Source organism: Emys orbicularis, chromosome 4, assembly GCF_028017835.1.
Source record: "Emys orbicularis isolate rEmyOrb1 chromosome 4, rEmyOrb1.hap1, whole genome shotgun sequence".
NCBI classification, from domain to species: domain Eukaryota; kingdom Metazoa; phylum Chordata; order Testudines; family Emydidae; genus Emys; species Emys orbicularis.
The window spans coordinates 97,061,260-97,078,781 of NC_088686.1; the positions used below are offsets into that span (position 1 = coordinate 97,061,260).

Consider the following 17,522-nt stretch of genomic DNA (forward strand, 5'->3'; position numbering starts at 1 on the left):
GTTGTTATAATTGCCAGTATTTCTTTCTTTACAGCCATTGACTGTGAATTAACCGAGTGGTCCAAGTGGTCTGAATGCAATAAATCCTGTGGAAAAGGTCATATGATCAGGACGAGAATGATTAAAATGGAACCACAGTTTGGAGGCGCTCCATGCCCAGAAACTGTCCAGCGTAAAAAATGCCGAATAAGAAAATGTTTGAGAGGTCCAGGTCTAGAGAAAAGGCGGTGGAAAGAAGCCCGTGAGAAAAGGAGAAGTGAACATGCCAAGGAAGATGTAGATGGTGAGCTGTATCCAGGTATGTGTTATCCACATTGCTTAGGCTACTCATGGCAGCTTGACCTTTGTTCATAACAGGAACAAGTCTGTGAGTATCAGCACTTCACTGCAATCAGGGCCAGCTCCAGGCACCAGCACAGCAAGCAGGTGCTTGGGGCGGCCAACGGAAAGGGGCGTCACATGCAGCAATTCAGCGGCGGGTCCCTCCGTCCCTCTCGGAGGGAAGGACCTGCCGCCGAATTGCTGCTGAAGAATGAAGCAGCGGCGGTAGAGCTGCCGCCAAAGTGCCACCGATCGCGGCTTCTTTTTTTTTCCGTCGCTTGGGGCGGCAAAAACACTGGAGCCGGCCCTGACTGCAATAGCATTCCAGTCTAGAAAAAGCTTTCACTAAGTTACAGTGGGCTTGGGTTCTTGGCTTTCATCTTTCAGCATTGAAGGTCAGATCTGAACTTCAGTAGCAAGTTGCAACTAGAGAGCTTTTTTCACCCGTTCCCAAAAGAAAACAGGTTATGTCTGTGCAGCTCTAAGAATATCTTGTTCTTTCTCAGTAAGGTCCTTCCATACAAACAATAGACCATCAAAAAAGTTAATACTGACTAAAAACTCCATGGGACTGAACTAAAAACCTCCAGCTCCAATTGCATCTGAACTGTTGCAAAATTTGCTCCTAAATCCAGCTATAAATGTCTTAGCTAGCACCTCTTTCTATGCTAAGCTTTAGCAAAACTCCAATACCAACATCCCTGCTAATTACAATCTAGGTTATAAAGAGGTAGATGAAAATTTTTGGGGGGAAGGGATTGTCTTTTGTACAATGCCTACCACAATGGGACCTTGACTGGACTTGATTGGAGCCTTTTAGTGCTACAATAATAAAATATTAAGAGTGTGTATGTGTCCATACACCAGGGGAGATAGAGATGAAAAGCTAGCTAAAATAGCATTGATAAATGTTTTTATTTTTAGGTTGTAAGATGAGACCATGGACTGCTTGGTCAGAATGTACCAAACTGTGTGGTGGTGGAATTCAGGAACGCTTCATGACTGTAAAGAAGAGGTTCAAAAGCACTCAGTTTACCAGCTGCAAAGACAAGAAGGAGATAAGAGCATGTAATGTTCACCCTTGTTAGCAAAACCCGAGGCTGCAAAGTGATGGAGTCTGAGCTAAATGGAAAGTCAACCATGGTTTTGATTTAAAAAAAATATATATATAAATGGTGTATATTAGTCTTCATTTTTGCAGTGTGGGTTGCTTATTAGTCTTGCTGGTGCAAGAAATATATTTTATAAATATTTCCTCACAAATGTATGCTGAGAGTGGCTCCTTGATACTCCAGCTAGCCCTTAATGCATAAAACTAGTAAGTCATTGTGAGTCATTTAACTCTGAAATAAAAACATCTCTGTGGATATGCAATAGCCATATAGAAATATTCCCTGTACAGACATGGGGTGCATGCATATTAACGTAACTAAGTTAAAGTGACATGTCTCACGCGTGGAAGGAATTGTCTCATTTGATTTGATTTCAAAATATCCAAAGCAGTGCCTATGTGATTACACAACTGTGCCAAGGAATAATTTCAGTAATGCTGGTTCAATAATATTAAAGGTGCATATTATCTCTTCCCACCATGAGGGTTAAACTGGTATTGGATAATTACTATCCTATATATTTTTCTTCACGAGGATCCCCTTACTTCTTTAAACAACTCAAATACATGGGCATCAGTCTGGATAGCTCAGTAACAGTGTCTGCTCAATGAGCAGTGGTGATTCAAAAAAAAAAAAAAACCCACACACAGGAAAAATTCGGACAATGTGAACCCTTATCTTGAACGATGTTCAGTTCTGCCCAACACCACTGTCTCAAAAAGGATATAGAAGAAGGTCTAAAAGGCAATGATTGTGGCATGGCAGTCCTTCCGTGCCAGAGATTGAAAAATTAGGAATAATTTAGTGAAGAGGTATATAAAACAATGAATGGTGTTGAAAAGGTGCTCATCTATACCTTATGCACAGACGCGGGGAGCAGCAAACTGAAAACTAATAGAAGGATTTTCATGTGTTACTTAATGCATAATCAGTCTGTGACATTCACTGCCATAGGACAGATTCTTGCAACAAAGAGTTTACAAGGATTTGTAAAATGCGTAGACATTTGTGAATTATAGGACTGTGGCCTGAAGTTACACTAGCTAAGATAAAAATCATGCCTGACAGCCTAAGCCACCCACTAACTGCCAAAGGTTAGAAAGTAACTTTTCATATCTACAAAAATAACAGGAGTACTTGTGGCACCTTAGAGACTAACAAATTTATTAGAGCATAAGCTTTCGTGGGCTACAACCCACTTCTATCCGAAGAAGTGGGTTGTAGCCCACGAAAGCTTATGCTCTAATAAATTTGTTAGTCTCTAAGGTGCCACAAGTACTCCTGTTATTTTTGCGGATACAGACTAACACGGCTGCTACTCTGAAACTTTTCATATCTAATGTATGTTACTGCCTAATTGCGCCTTGAGATTTTTCACACCTTTCCTCTGAAGCATCCAGTACTATCCCCAGGCAGAGACCAGCTGCTGGATCCCAGGCCTGCTAATGCACTGGCCAGTCTTCATTTCTTAAGGTTTTAACATTTAAAATTGGGAAATAAAGGTAAATTTTTAAGTTTTGTCCAAGAAAGGGATTATAAACCTATTTATCAATAATGATGCACTGACAATAAAGACTGTTGGTTGATAACTCTTTTTTAAAACAAGTTTGAGAGAAATGAAGGGAAAAATGAAACTTTATATTTCTTTTTAAACCAGCTGTAGATAATTTATTCAAATCATTTATACTTGGTCACAAGCCCCAAAATCCAGCACCTGGTTTTGAATTTCATAATTCGTGTGAACTGTTGCCACTTTTGTGTCATTCTCTCCCCCACCCCCCTGCTATTCTAGAGTGTCTGGCTGAGGCTGTGGCTCCTTCATCCTCTTTCTATAAAACCCCTGCTGGGGCTTCCCTAATACCTTAGTACATTTTGCTGCATCTCTTGCCCCCAGAATGAAGTTAAGACCAGTGCAGCAGTGGGTGCAAACCTTGCTGCGCCAAACCAGAAAACGAGGTTTTTCACTAACCTCTGAAAACCAAACACTTCGCATTTTACAGAGCTCAGGTCATTTTATCAGGATCACTAACTGTTTGCACAAATAGATGTATGGGCCCTACCTGCCTGGCCTATTATATCCAAAGCAGCCATCTGAGCTAAAAGACCCCATGGAATATCATAAATACTGCAGAAGTGACGAGACAGCCTCTTCAGGAGAAAGGGTGGGTACCATACTAAACCCTGAGGTTCCCAGGAGCTGTCCTGAGTAGAAACACAGATGAAAATGAGAACCATGGCACCTGTTCTCTACAAGCCCCTACTGTAGGTAACAGCTTCTGCACCAACAGGGGCCAAGCAGTCCACAGTAGTCATTAGACCCTCAGATCTGTGCCTCTTTAACTTGTGGTCATGTAGTCTATGAGAGTTCTTTGTTTTCTCCTGGATGGGGTGTTGCTACCTCGCAAGCCCTTCTGGCTTGTTCATGCTACTGCAAAACCTATGGAGAAGGCCACTCCAGTTTCTCTAACAAAATGTCATCCATTGTTGATGCTCTGTTCCCAGTCACTATCATTCTTCCTGTATGTTCCATGTCATCAAATTGTTTTAAATGTTAGGTTTATTCCCTTTGCCAATGTTCTGATAATAGCTGAATCCAATTATATACCTCGAGTATGTATGAAATGTGATATTATTTGAACATGCCTATAAGGAAAAACGTCTGGCAATCCTCACACTGTGTTTCTAGTTCAGTTTCAATAACCAACTTCCTTTATTTTCCCTTTCCCAGGACAGCTCACTGTTATTTCCAGTTATTCCTCTTAGGCTCACCAATGTTAAGGATGTTTGAGTTTTCACATTATTAATACTAGCAATTACAAAAATAGCTTGCAGTTAGAGATGTGGCGGTTTCTGTCTAGATCAGGGGTCGGCAACGTTCGGCACGCGGCTCGCCAGGGTAAGCACCCTAGCGGGCCGGGCCAGTTTATTTACCTGCTGACGCAGCAGGTTCGGCCGATCGCGTCCCCCACTTGCCGCGGTTTGCCGTCCCGGGCCAATGGGGGCGGCGGGAAGCGGCGCGGGCCGAGGGATGTGCTGGCCACAGCTTCCCGCCGCCCCCATTGGCCCGGGACGGCAAACCGCGGCGAGTGGGGGCCGCGATCGGCCGAACCTGCCGCGTCAGCAGGTAAATAAACTGCTTACCCTGGCGAGCCATGTGCCGAACATTGCCGACCCCTGGTCTAGATCCAGCTTACCATATTTTTCTGTTGATCCATTTTTTCCCAGTTCACTTTGCTGACTTTCTTCTACCTTGATACAAAAAAATATTTAAGCTTGTTACTTTTTGTAAAAAAAATATATATATATATCTATATATATACACAAACAAAAAAATAGGTTGATTTTCTAAGGAAAACAAAAAGTTCTGATATATAGTATGTAGAATGATTGCATTGATACTGTAAACTTTCCAGTAGCATAATATTCACTGCATATCAAATCAATAAAAAATTTAAATGGTTCTTGCTTGTAACTCATGAATTATACAGTTTTCAACTGAAAGCACAGGTATCACTCCAGAGTTTTGTACACCCCACGTATAAGATTGTAGCATCTTGTGTATGTTATATTTTCTAACATGAGCTATAGAAGCTTTACATGTAATGAAAGAAAAGTTAGGGGCTTAAATGTACAATAGGTTTTAATAGGTGCAACACACAATTTTTTTAAAAAAATTTGTTCATTTGTTTTTAGTTTTTGTTTCCTGTGGAATTTATGAGAAAGCAGTCACGAATATATTTCTTACCAAAGTCTTGTGTAGATGTTTTGTAGTTGTCTGGCTAACACATTATTATTTTGGAATAAAGACATCTTTATTATGAAAATTCCATTGCTTGTATGAGCTTCTATTTGACTGATAGGTTTTTGTACACGTACGTTACCATACGCCATTGGCTTTCAGACTACTGGATCCCTTTCAGGAGTCTGATTTGTCTTGTGTACCCCAAAGTTTCACCTCACCTGAAAAACTACTTGCTTACAAAATAAGACAAATATATAAACATGTCACAGCACATTACTGAAAAATTGCTTACTTTCTCATGTTTACCATATAATTATAAAATAAATTGATTGGAACATAAATATTGTACTTACATTTCAGTGTATAGTATATAAAGCAGTATAAACAAGTCATCTGTCTGAAATTTAGCCTATACTGACCTTGCTTGTGCTTTTTAATGTAGCCTATTGTAAAACTAGGCAAATGAGTTGACATATTCCCTGGAAGACCACTGTGTACCTCTTCCCCCCCCCACCCCCCCATTGAGAAGCAATGACAAGCAACCCGGATCAGCGGGTAGTAATCGATCCATCAGGGATCGATTTATCGCATCTCATCTAGACCCGATAAATCAATCCCCGAATCGACGCCCATACTCCACCTCGGCAGGAGGAGTAAGCGGAGTCGATGGGGGAGCTGCGGTGGTCGACTTGCCGCCATGAGGATGGCCAGGTAAGTTGAACTAAGCTACTTCGACTTCAGCTACGCGAATAGCGTAGCTAAAGTTGTGTATCTTAGATCGATCCTCCTCCCTAGTGTAGACCAGCCCTAAGTCACACAAGTAGGTGTGTTGAAATGAAGGGAACTACTAGCAGGACTCAGGTGAGTGGGATTTGGCTAATAATAGTCACCACATTCCACTCAATTAACATTTTCATTCAGTAGCTGTTTAGATAGCAAAGGCTAGCTTCGTACCACTATGAACTTACTACCTTACTTGCTGAGTCACCTAGTTTTACATACAAATTAACTGTTTAAAGGAGACTATTAGGAAGCAAGCTGGATGATGTGAGAACCAAAAATACTTGAAAGCCAGTTTTCAAAAAGTTGGCAATATTTTTTAACATCACTGTTGTGGTTTTAAGGCCCTTTTAGGCATGGCATGAACTTGAGTGCTTTTTCAGTAACTAGAGTATACAATATTAGCTCAGGGGGACAATGTATCCTGACACACCAACACAGCCCACTTGAGGTAAACAGATGCAGGAGCATGACAAAGCAGACTCTGTTCACCAGCCTAATGTGAATTGTTCATTTAGCGGGGGTGGGGGGGGAAGGAAGGTATAAAACCATAGGTACGGCAGTGTACGGCTCGAATGTGGAAAGAATGATGGGGAATGGCAACAAACATGATCATTTGACAGAACACACAGCTCCATGTCACTGGGGTTGGGTAAATGTAACTGAATGCAGAATCTGGCTCAATTTTAACATTAGTGCTGCAAGACGCATCCTAAAGATATAATCGTTTGTAAGTGCATCCTAATTTAGCACTCAGCTTGCATTAGATCTGTCCAAGCAGAGGCACGCTGAGACAGAAGACGCGGCCACTGCCTAACCTATCCCTAAAGGTGGTCTGGTGTCTCCACTAGTCCTGCCCCTTTGGAAAGGCACCATGAGAGGGGTTTTGAATGCTGCTCCCCTTCCCCCCCCCCCCCCAAATGCTGCTCTGTCTCTGTATCGGCCCTGTAAGTAGCAGGGCTCACACAGCCTGGTGTAATTAACTTTGAAGGCTAAGTAACACCCCCAGGGCCGGGGGAGGGAAGGAAATCAATTTGGCCCCTGGAGCAGTCCACTATGAGGAGGGCATAAAGGAAGCTGACCCCTTGGACTGCAGCTCAGACATGTTCCTACACTGCTGTTCTCAGGGGTTTTCCTTCCAGAAGTGACAGTCTGAGGTGGAGAACCAGTGTCATGGCTACCCTTGATGTGGCCAGGCACTGGTGAAGGAGAGTAGATCGGATAATGCCATCCATGTCCACCTCCAGTCCAGCATTATGGTTAATGTTTTAAATAATCCAAGCATAAAGAGGCTATGGGCTAATCCTGTCCCCCCCCCCCTCCCCTCCTGCCCGCCATAGGCACATGAGTAGGCACCTTGACATTACATTAGTAGGACTGTGAATAAGAAATGCAGCCTCTGTCCCTTAACACTGCAGATGGCGTGTGGTCCTGATTTTTATTTAGAATAGGCTAACTCACCTCTGGGCTATAGGAAGGTATGCTGCATGGGGCTCTCACTGTAAGTATTTATACAGCCACTGCAGCAGAGAAAGAATCCATAGCCTAGTGGTTGGAGCATTCCCCTGGGCAGTGGGAGACCTGGGTTCATGTCCCTGTTCTGAATCAGGCAGAGGAAGATCTTGAACTTGGGAATCTTACACACAGGTGAGGGAATCTAACCCCTTGCACACGGTTATGGAGTGGGAGGGTACCCCTTGGGCTTTTCTTGAGAAAGAGGTGACCTGGCTGCTAGGAGGTGGGCTTAGGCCACTCCCCTGCCTTTCACATTTCCTCCTGGCTACCTTAGGCAGCTCCATGCTGTCTAATAAAAGGATTTACCCAACTCCCCCCCCCCCCGCATTGTATATGGAGTCTGGGTGCCTAACTTTGCGTTATAAATTCCACTAGGTAGCAGGGTCACACAGCAAGTGTGTGAAAAAGCAGGAAATTTCATCCAGGCCTCCAGCCGGCACCCTGACCTCTGGCCTTCCTTACTTATTATATAAGTGATTTATTTTCAGCTCAGCAGGCCTAGCTGGCAGTGTTGGCAGCATATTAGGGCACTGTCCTCTACCCCGCTGAATGGCTACATTTAAAACACAGCCAGATTGGGGGAGAGGATGTAGCGAAGGTCAGGTTTTGGTCCATTGCTTAGGGCATAACTGTAATGATCACTGGCTCCCTGCGGCCTAGCTTCCCTACTGGCTCCTTGTGTGGACTGTCTATGAAAGCAGTAAAGTTAATCTCTGTTCTTGCCTAACCCTAGTGCCTGTCATTACAGCAGTGTTGCATTGCCATTTCAGGAGAAACCATTACCGGCCCACACAGTGCTGTGACATTCAAGAATTGTTAGCTTCATGCTGATTACATTCCCTTGCTCTTTGATGAATACCAGGATAACACAGTCTGTCACATTTCAACTCTAACTGCAAAACAGACAAAAAAACAACACCCCACTTTTTATAGTTTTCCACTTAAGAAGCAGCATCTTAACTACCAGGAACAGATTTTACCAGCAAAATCAAATCTACTTAAGACCTTTATGGTATAATATTTCAGACACTTATCATTCTTTGCTCTGCATGCAAACTCATTTAAAAAGCCTTTATTACTATGTTTTTAACATCAAAACTCAGTAACTTCATGCAGCGTTTCGTGGTGGTGTGCAAAACAATGCAATTACAGTCCACCTGAATGATATTAAACTTCCTTTCCTCCAGTTTCCAAAAGACAGAGAAGTTTGTGCCCTAATTGATGGGCACATTAACTGCTCGGCAGGCAATGACATTTCTCATACTCAGCCCTAGATGGTTCAGTGCATCTAAAATGCTAGCGCTATGGGCTTTGCAGGCTCCTCAGGTTCTTCATAAAAGTCCAGAAGAATATTGTTTACTCCACCATCAACATCAAAATAGCAAACATCAAGAGGGAAAGAGCCTTCTGTTACGCTTACTTAAAGCAGCTGCACAAGTAGAAAAATTGATATGCTCTTGGCTTTTAATTTGTTTCCTGCAGTTTCAGTAGCAAATGCCACAAGATCATTTCGAAAGAAGACTGTAAAAATTCATTTAGCAAGTTTCAACCAAGGACGCTGGTTGCCAGAGAACAGTATTTTTCATTTTTATGCTCCCCATGGAAGCACTTCTCACTTCTCCAACACAAGTAGCGGCACCGAAGAGAGCAGCGGCTGTAGCAGTGCTAATGTTGACTCACATGGAATCTACTGTGGTTACATACATGCATTTGGCAAAATTGCCCATTGTCTTTGCAAGTCAAAGAAGTTTGCTCCTCCCTTACGATAGCCACCAGTGTGGTTAATATGCTGGGGATTGGACCAGGGACCTCCAGAGTTAAAGCATAACCTTAAATATGGAGCACCTATCAGTGCCTCCAGAAAGGGGAGGGAAAAAACACAATGAACACAAGCCATTTGTAATTTCCAAATAATTGAACAGTCAGGGTCCTTTCAAAATAATCTGAAGTTTTAGCATCATCAGATTGTACACTCACCAAAGAAGGAGAGAGAAGGGGCAGATAATGCTCCTTCATTCTGTGGGCTGGTTGGTGCTGAGTGGTTTAAAGTAGTTCCCCAAGAACTATTTCTTACTGTTGCCACAAGTTACAGGTAATGGCAAACACTAGCAGAGACTGAGTGGAACAGAGCTATGATCCCTGGCACACCCTCTCCCATTCTCTGCACCTGTGAGGGTAGTTGCCACAGTAGCCAGCGCTGCTGGCTTTACACCAACTGGGAGATCAGGGGAATTCTTTGCTAGCTATTTACAGTGGTGTGGCGCAAAGGAGTTGGATTGTAGAAAAGAATCTAGCCCTTAATGCAAGATAGGATTATTTTCCAGAAGTATTAGCAAATCAAGGACATTTACCTCTCACCTCTATTTGGCAATGTGTTGCCAAGACTGGGTTTAAGGCAAGCTCAACACAGTGCACAGCGAATCAAAGTCCTTAGAGGACTCTGTTTGGCTGGCAGTTAAACTTCAGCTGGTATGTGGAGCCTGATTTTTGTATGTTAGATGAACAGATTAAAAGATCCAGATTATACCAACTCTGCTGGTTGTCCCTGGCCCAGCTCTCTGAACCCTCTCTCATCCACCCCAAACTGGTTGCTGACAGCAGCACTCTGTCCTTCTCAAAGCTCCTCTCTCATGGATTCTAGTGTTCACCTCTCAGCCCATTCCCACCGCTCATTCACACGCGGCGGCATGCATAGGAATAGAAATGTAGCTGCTTTTGGAGGGGCACTTTCTGTGCCCCCTACAGCTGCAGGAGGAGCTGGCTCTCCCTGCTGTGGACCTGGAGGAGCTGGCTCTCACCCCCTCCCACAGTGGCCCCAGGGATGATAGAGCTGGCTCTCCCCCGGCGGCCAGAGGAGCTGCCTCATCCCGTCACGGCCCCAGTGCCAGTGGAGCTGGCTCTCCCTCCCCAGCACCGAGGAGCTTTCTGTGCCCCCGCTGACTGGGGGGAGGGGGCTATGCCCCTGCTTTCCCCCTTGTGCTGTCCCCTGTTCATACTGTTGGGTGTATATTGTGCCTCGAATATAGCTCCAAGGAATCAATCTCCAGTTTACACATTGCAGCTTTGCCAGTATATCGCTTTAGAGCAGCACACTAGGTAGTGTGCATTGATCTTATAAAATGCTATATTTTAAATATAACACATGGTCCCATGAGAAAGTGTGATCTATTCTAACTCTGCTGTTCCAAAGCAAAACTAGCACAGGCTATTTCTCTATTTTTTCCACTTGATTTACTCTGTGCATTTGACAGCATTTCATAGCTATTGGCATCCTCTGTTTCACCTCTACAGTCAGTTTGATCTGTTTAAGAATCTTTCACACAGCAATGGGGAGAAACAAATGTGTTTTAAAAAACAAATAAAGTGTTGTTTGAAAACACCCAACCACCCCACCCTGCCAAAAAAATGGCAGTGGGCCTTTGAGGCAGATACAAGACCTGAAAGTACTTCAGACTATTTCTTTATACATTCTTTAAACTTGACATCAGCATGCATTTTTACTGAGAACATAATCAAATTTGTATTCTTGGTCTGGTGCAGGTGACAATTCTAATCATAAGAGTTTAGATTATAGTCTAAAAATGTGAAGCATCATGTAAAGGAAATACATCCAAGATACACAAGGTTTTAAGAAGGGCAGGAAGCTATTTTTCTGTAAATTAAACAGCAAAATCTAGACAGAACAAAATCTAGCATATGACACATAACTAATGACAGTATGGGACCACTTATCTCCAAATGTGAACTGACATTTATCGGAGGATTAAACCTTTATGCATTAGGAGCCAAGAAAGTGTTCAGTGAACCAAATGTTTTGCATACTACTGTAAATCTGGTTAATTCTATTTTATCTTCTGAGCATGTCAAACTCTAATCTTCATCTGCACTGCAAATCTTAACCCTTAAGAATTAAGCAGAAACGGTCTGTAGATGGGTTTGTCCCCAATGAGGCAACAAGGAAGGTACAATGCTAGTAAAAGCCTGTGCATCAAAATATATGTTGGTCCAACAAAGGAATCACAATCATGAACTTAATCCACTAGATGGCACTGAAAGCAAGTGTATGAGGCTGTTTGTATAAAAACTACAGCCCATGGCCTGAACTCAATGCAGCCTTATACTGTGCGATCTCATTGAAATCACAAGGTTTGCATAGGGTATAGAGCAGCACTGAATTTTGCACTCACTGTATATGTAAGTAAATGCATGCATACTGACACTGAAATCATGGTAACAGGCACACAGCCAGGTGCTTAACATGTGCCTGGTAGCTCTCGGGAACCAAAATCACTGGTCCCAACCTCCAGTAGTTAGTTATGCAACTGGTAATGTAGGCTGCCTTGCAGCAGAAGTTGTGGCAACAGACTCTTGCTTGCCTCACACACTGGTTTATTGGGTAATAGATCCATGCAGTTTGCAGACCCACTGGCCTATCCTTCCCCACTAAGACTCCCCACCTCCCCCTAGAGCAGTGGTTCTCAACCAGGGGTAGGTAGTGGTCTTCTAGCGGATACATCAACTCATCTGGATATTTGCCTAGTTTTACAACAGGCTACATAAGAAGCACTAGTGCAAATTTCATACAATGACTTGTTTATACTGCTCTGTATACTATGCACTGAAATGTCAGTACAATATTTATATTCCAGTTGATTTATTTTATAGTTATATGGTAAAAATGAGACAGTAAGTAATTTTCCAGTAATAATGTGCTGTGACACTTTTGTATTTTATGTCTGATTTTGTAAGCAAGTAGTTTTTAAGTGAGGTGAAACTTGAGGGTACACGAGACAAATCAGCCTCCTGAAAGGGATACAGTAGTGCTTGTGCTCCAGTGTTCCCATGGCATGTCGTTTTGAGCCATCCGTGCTACAGATATGGAACAAGAGGGGGCAGAGTTTGTGTTGTTGCTCCTGAGTCCCATATTAAACTTCACAGAAAATATTCAGACAGTGAGAAAGTAGTATAACTATTACAAGTATTTCAGTTACTTTGGGCCAGATGTTGAAGGGTATTTAGGCACCTAGATGCAGAGTGGGATTTTCAAAACCCCACTATCTGCATCAGCAGGTGTCTAATTACCTTTAAAAATCTGGCCCTTTGTGTCCAACAAATTAAAATAACCAAGTTTGCTCTAGCATTGCAGTTTCAGTAAAGCACCTACCGTGCACGGTGGTATAAAATACACATTAATAATAAGCACAACATCCCTAACAAATGGGTTACCCAGAATTCTTAAGAAACCTGAGTAACGTATGTGCTGTAGATACTAAGTTTTATTGGATAATCACTCTAGGATTAGCTTGTATCATTAGTATAGTGTGGTGTATCATTTGTAAGGTTGTTTGCATACTGTAACTATTTCCAGACTTTCACATGCCTGGATTTTATTTTAAATTTAATCTTAACTTGGAATCTCCTGGGCCTCTAATGGTGTTTTTTTGCACTTTTTGGGGGGCGGGAGGGGGCATTAACTACTAGTTCTTGGAAGCTCTTTCCCTTGAAGTTTAAGATACCTGCTCACAACTTTACCTCCAGCTTAACAAAGATGTTCATTTTTTTGCGGCTGGGGATATAATATACCAATCCAAAATACAAGAGGAAACTTTTGCAGAGTGAGCGATAATACAATACTGGTTGTAGTACAAATGGGGAAAAATCCTCCCGCCATGAGTGAACCTTAGTTCCTATAGGCAAAACCATTGTAACCTATGCAGGAGCTCAGGGACAGAATCCTTCACCAAGCTGGAGGGAGATCATAGGACACCAGGGCATCTGGGACCGTGGCAGCTACTACAGCCCGTGGATAAATGTAGCAGCCCCAGTCTTCTAGGGCACCTGAGTTGGGCTGGGGGCCAGCTATACCTGTGCCACTCTCCTAGCCCACCCACACTTTTATTCTTTGTACTCCTACACAGAACTATCCAGAGTTTAGCTTGTAGGGATGCAGAATCCCCTGAAAGACCCAGGCTTCCTGCCTCAACACAAAATCACATAGACAAAAACTTGAAATGCAACCACTATTCCTTTTGGAGCTTGGTGCACTTACAGAGGAAACCAAACTCTTGAATGCCTTGGGTCTGATATCAATGTGAAGCATTTCAGGAATGAAACCTTTTTAAAGCAAAATAGGAAGCGCCCAATTTTACACCATCTTTTCCGCTTGTTGGGGCAATAGTGATGAGAGCAATTATTACATTTATTTTTGAAACATTGTTTTAAAAATGGGTGGGCTCTGTACTAGTTCCTTTCTGCTCTGTAGCATTTCCACAGGAGAAATATACATTGTCTATACACTGTATAAGTTCAATGCAACAAAAGGATATTGATGGATTTTATAGTAGTGGTGATGCAATTTGCTTCTTTTCACCAGCTTTTGACTCTTGCTTAGAGTTTTCTTTTATGGCTGGGATGTGGATGATCATCTCTAGGATAATTTTAAGGAATGTCTCTTCCTAAAATTTTTGTGAAATATAAATTGTGACATAGGATTTGCTGTACATCATTAAGAGGCAAACAACAATGCTCAACAAACTAACAAACATGCCTCACCTATCCAGTGGGTGAATCAAAGAATTAATACCAGTGGTGCATGCCTAATATGCAATATTTTAGTTATCAAAGTCAAAATTCCTGAACCTGTCAGCCGAACAGATTAGCTGGTCTCCATTTGACAGCCAATGTCCAGCTTCAGACTAATAGGAGCCACATCAGCAACAGCATTCCTTGTTCTCTTATCACAATCTATTTTCTGTTATCATCACAAACAGAATCAGGAGTGCACACCAAATGGCATGCTCAACCGACACGTTCCAGCTGGCACCAGGCAGTGCTCTACATTTCTGACATGTGTTGCTGCCAAATCGCAACTTCTGTTCCCTCTTAAGATAATTTAAATGACCCCTAGATGTGGCTGTCATAAGATGCAGAAATCACTAAAAAAACAGCCCAGGATGCAAATTATTTGTACAGAGTCCCACCTGTCAGGACACTGAGAAGGCATCTCTCTCTGGGAACTTGTGATTCATGATCTTCGTATGCTTAATAGCTCAATCTGAACAGATTGCCTCCTAATGTGTTCTCTGTTATTAGTTATGAAGCCCTCATCCCTTAACAATGTCAACCTGCTCCCACTGTGTGTGACATGGAGAACTGCATGCCAGAATAATGAGAAGCATGCAGCATGGAATGGAAGTACCGTATTGCATTTCAGCCTTCCCACAAACACAGCATTAATAGCACTACTAGGAAATTAGGCAGAAAAGACTCCATGCTGTTAAGCAGAATCAGCCAGATGGACAGCTGTACAGGAGGCCAGAATTGATGGACAGACACATGATGGCATCAAGGAGTCTTTTCTTTTAGTTCCAGACCCTGCCACAGTAACCCATGCTTTATGACTTCTAGAATACATTATTGCAATATGCTTTATGTGACTCTTCTGCCAGGTATTGATGGCAGCAACAAGGGTTCAAAATGGGTCCTTCTTGAATAATAAACTTTAAAAAAAGGCTTGAGCCCCCATCCAGAGTCTTGATTTCAGCTCTTGAAAAAATAACTAACTTTCCCAGGTCACCTTTAGCAGGTAGTTCTTCCCTTGTCCAACACCCTGACCACCACAGCTCCTTTCACCTAATACCCTCACTCTCCAGTTTGAGTCCAGTTATAAACAGTGGCCAGGGCCTCCAGGGGTAGCACTCCACAGTTTGACTGGCTCCAGTCTCATTGTTCTGCAAGTCCGCTCATCCTAATGCTGAGTGGGTCAGGGCCCCATGAAATCAGCTCAGCTCACCTCTACCAGCCTGGCTGTGGAGACCACTCCAATACTGCCAGTCTAGAGTCCTCACACCACGAACACATCAGACCTGTAGCGTTTTGGCTTTTTAGAATCAAGCATCTGGCACAGGAAACAACTCTACCCCACCCCCTTACTGGGTCCACACTTAGTTCTCATTCAGTATCCTCATGGTGACCTCTCAACTAGGAGATATTTCTCACTGTTCCTATACCCTCACATTAAACAATAAAGATAATTACTTATTATCACACATGCACATAAAACCAAACATATTTTAACCAAAACAACACAACCTACAAAGTGGAGTTATAGGTAGCAATGAAGCTGTTTTCCCCTTTTTCACCAATAGAGGGCTCCATCCTTCTAGGCCAGGGATCTCAAACTCAAATCACCATGAGGGCCACGTGAGGACTAGTACATTGGCCCGAGGGCCGCATCACTGAAATCTTTTCATACAACAATACAAAAGTATAGTCAAAAATGAAAAAAATGAAGAGTAATATAGTATGCTATTAAAAGTCAATGTATTAACTTTTTAAAAACTGTAATGCGAAAAGTCAGTGCTAATTTTGACAGTCATTTCATTTTTGGCCACTTAGCTGGCAGCGTTTTGCATCAACCAGAGCATCAATATTAAGTTTGATATCCTGAGACAAAACCAATCTCAGTGTTGCTTGCAAATGTTCATCAGTGAGCCTTCACCTTAACACAGATTTGTTAATCTTCATGGAAGAGAAAAACTGTTCACATATATATGTACTTCCAAACATTGCCATTACCCTTTCAGAAGCAGAGAATAACATGGGAAATTTTTCTTGTGAAAGAAACCGGTAGAATACTGGAATTCCAACATCTGTATACTTCTGCTTCAAAATGGTATCACACTGAAGCTCCACTAACTCCATCTGCATTTCCTCTGCAACATTGTCAATTTCCACAGCAAACGGCTTGGAAAAAAGTTGAAAATGTGGTTCAAGTGCCTTGAAATCTTTAAACCGCACAAACTGTTTGTGTAAGTTAGAAATGATATCTGCATATTCTTTCAATGATTTAGGTTCAACTTTTCCTAAGGAATTCAGAGTCGAGGAATGGACCAAATTACCAGCAGTCACCTGTTTCCCCCACAAAGTAAGCTTGATGTTGAATGACTTAACACTGTCATACATCTGTGTTATCACCGGTTTTCTACCCTGAAGCTTCAAGTGCAGTGCATTCAGGTGATCAGTTACATGCGTTAGAAAAACAAGGCTGCAGATAACAGTAGAATCAGCAAGCTGTGGAACCTCCTTGTTTTTCATTTTCATGAAGAAATCAATCTCCTCCCTAAGTGCAAAAAAAACACGTCAAAACATTTCCACGACTCAGCCATCTAACTTCAGTGTGATACAGAAGTTCCCCATATTCGCTGTGCATACGTTGACTTCAGTGGAGCCAGGATTTCACTCTAAATAATTAGGGACAAATCTGGCAAACTCCTGTTGCGACAGATCCTTTGAGGAGCTGAGCATGCCCAACTGGAATTTAGGATGTTCAGCTTGTACTTGGTATATTGCAGGATGTTGCACAAGTGAATTTTTTCCGGAGTAAAATTCCTGAATCTCAGGATTTGATATATGGTTAGTATTTAAAAAAAAAAATCATAAAACAACTGGAAGACCTTTATAGCCTATAGGATTTCTATTTAAGTATGTACAATACAGTACCTGAATTTGAACGTATCTTATTTAAGACACTGAAGTTAAGCCAATGCATAAATTTTACTTCAATTAGTAAAAATCTTAGTATGTTTGCAAACAATTCACAAATAGGGAGAGGGAGGGATAGCTCAGTGGTTTGAGCGTTGGCCTGCTAAACCTAGGGTTATGAGCTCAATCCTTGAGAGGGCCATTTAGGGAACTGGGGTAAAAATCTGTCTGGGGATTGGTCCTGCTTTGAGCAGGGGGTTGGACTAGATGACCTCCTGAGGTCCCTTCCAACCCTATGATGCTATAATGATTGAATAGTTCACCCAACTCTGCTGTCAAACAAGCACCTTCTCCTGTTATAATGAGAGCATAAATGTCTCCACCCCTTCCATGAGGCCCCTACTCTGCCCCCCTCCTTTGCCCCTATTCCAACCCCTTCCCCAAATCCCCACCTCTTCTCCACCTCCTCCCCTGAGCACACCATATCCCCGCTCCTCCTGGAAAGCCCTAAGCACTGCCAAACAACTGTTTGGCGGGAGGTAGTCAGAGAAGCGGGAATGCGGCGCGCA

The 17,522-nt window shown here is 42.6% G+C and overlaps 1 protein-coding gene across 1 annotated transcript in view; it reads left to right on the plus strand.

The window, feature by feature from the left end:
- SPON1 (spondin 1) overlaps positions 1–1,814 on the plus strand; it is a 340,693-nt gene extending 338,879 nt beyond the window's left edge. Inside the window, exons 15-16 of the mRNA XM_065403212.1 lie at positions 35–298; positions 1,246–1,814. Coding sequence (XP_065259284.1) covers positions 35–298; positions 1,246–1,409 — 428 coding nt within the window. The 3' untranslated portion in view covers positions 1,410–1,814. The remainder of the gene's footprint in view (positions 1–34; positions 299–1,245) is intronic.
- Positions 1,815–17,522: the final 15,708 nt, after the last annotated feature.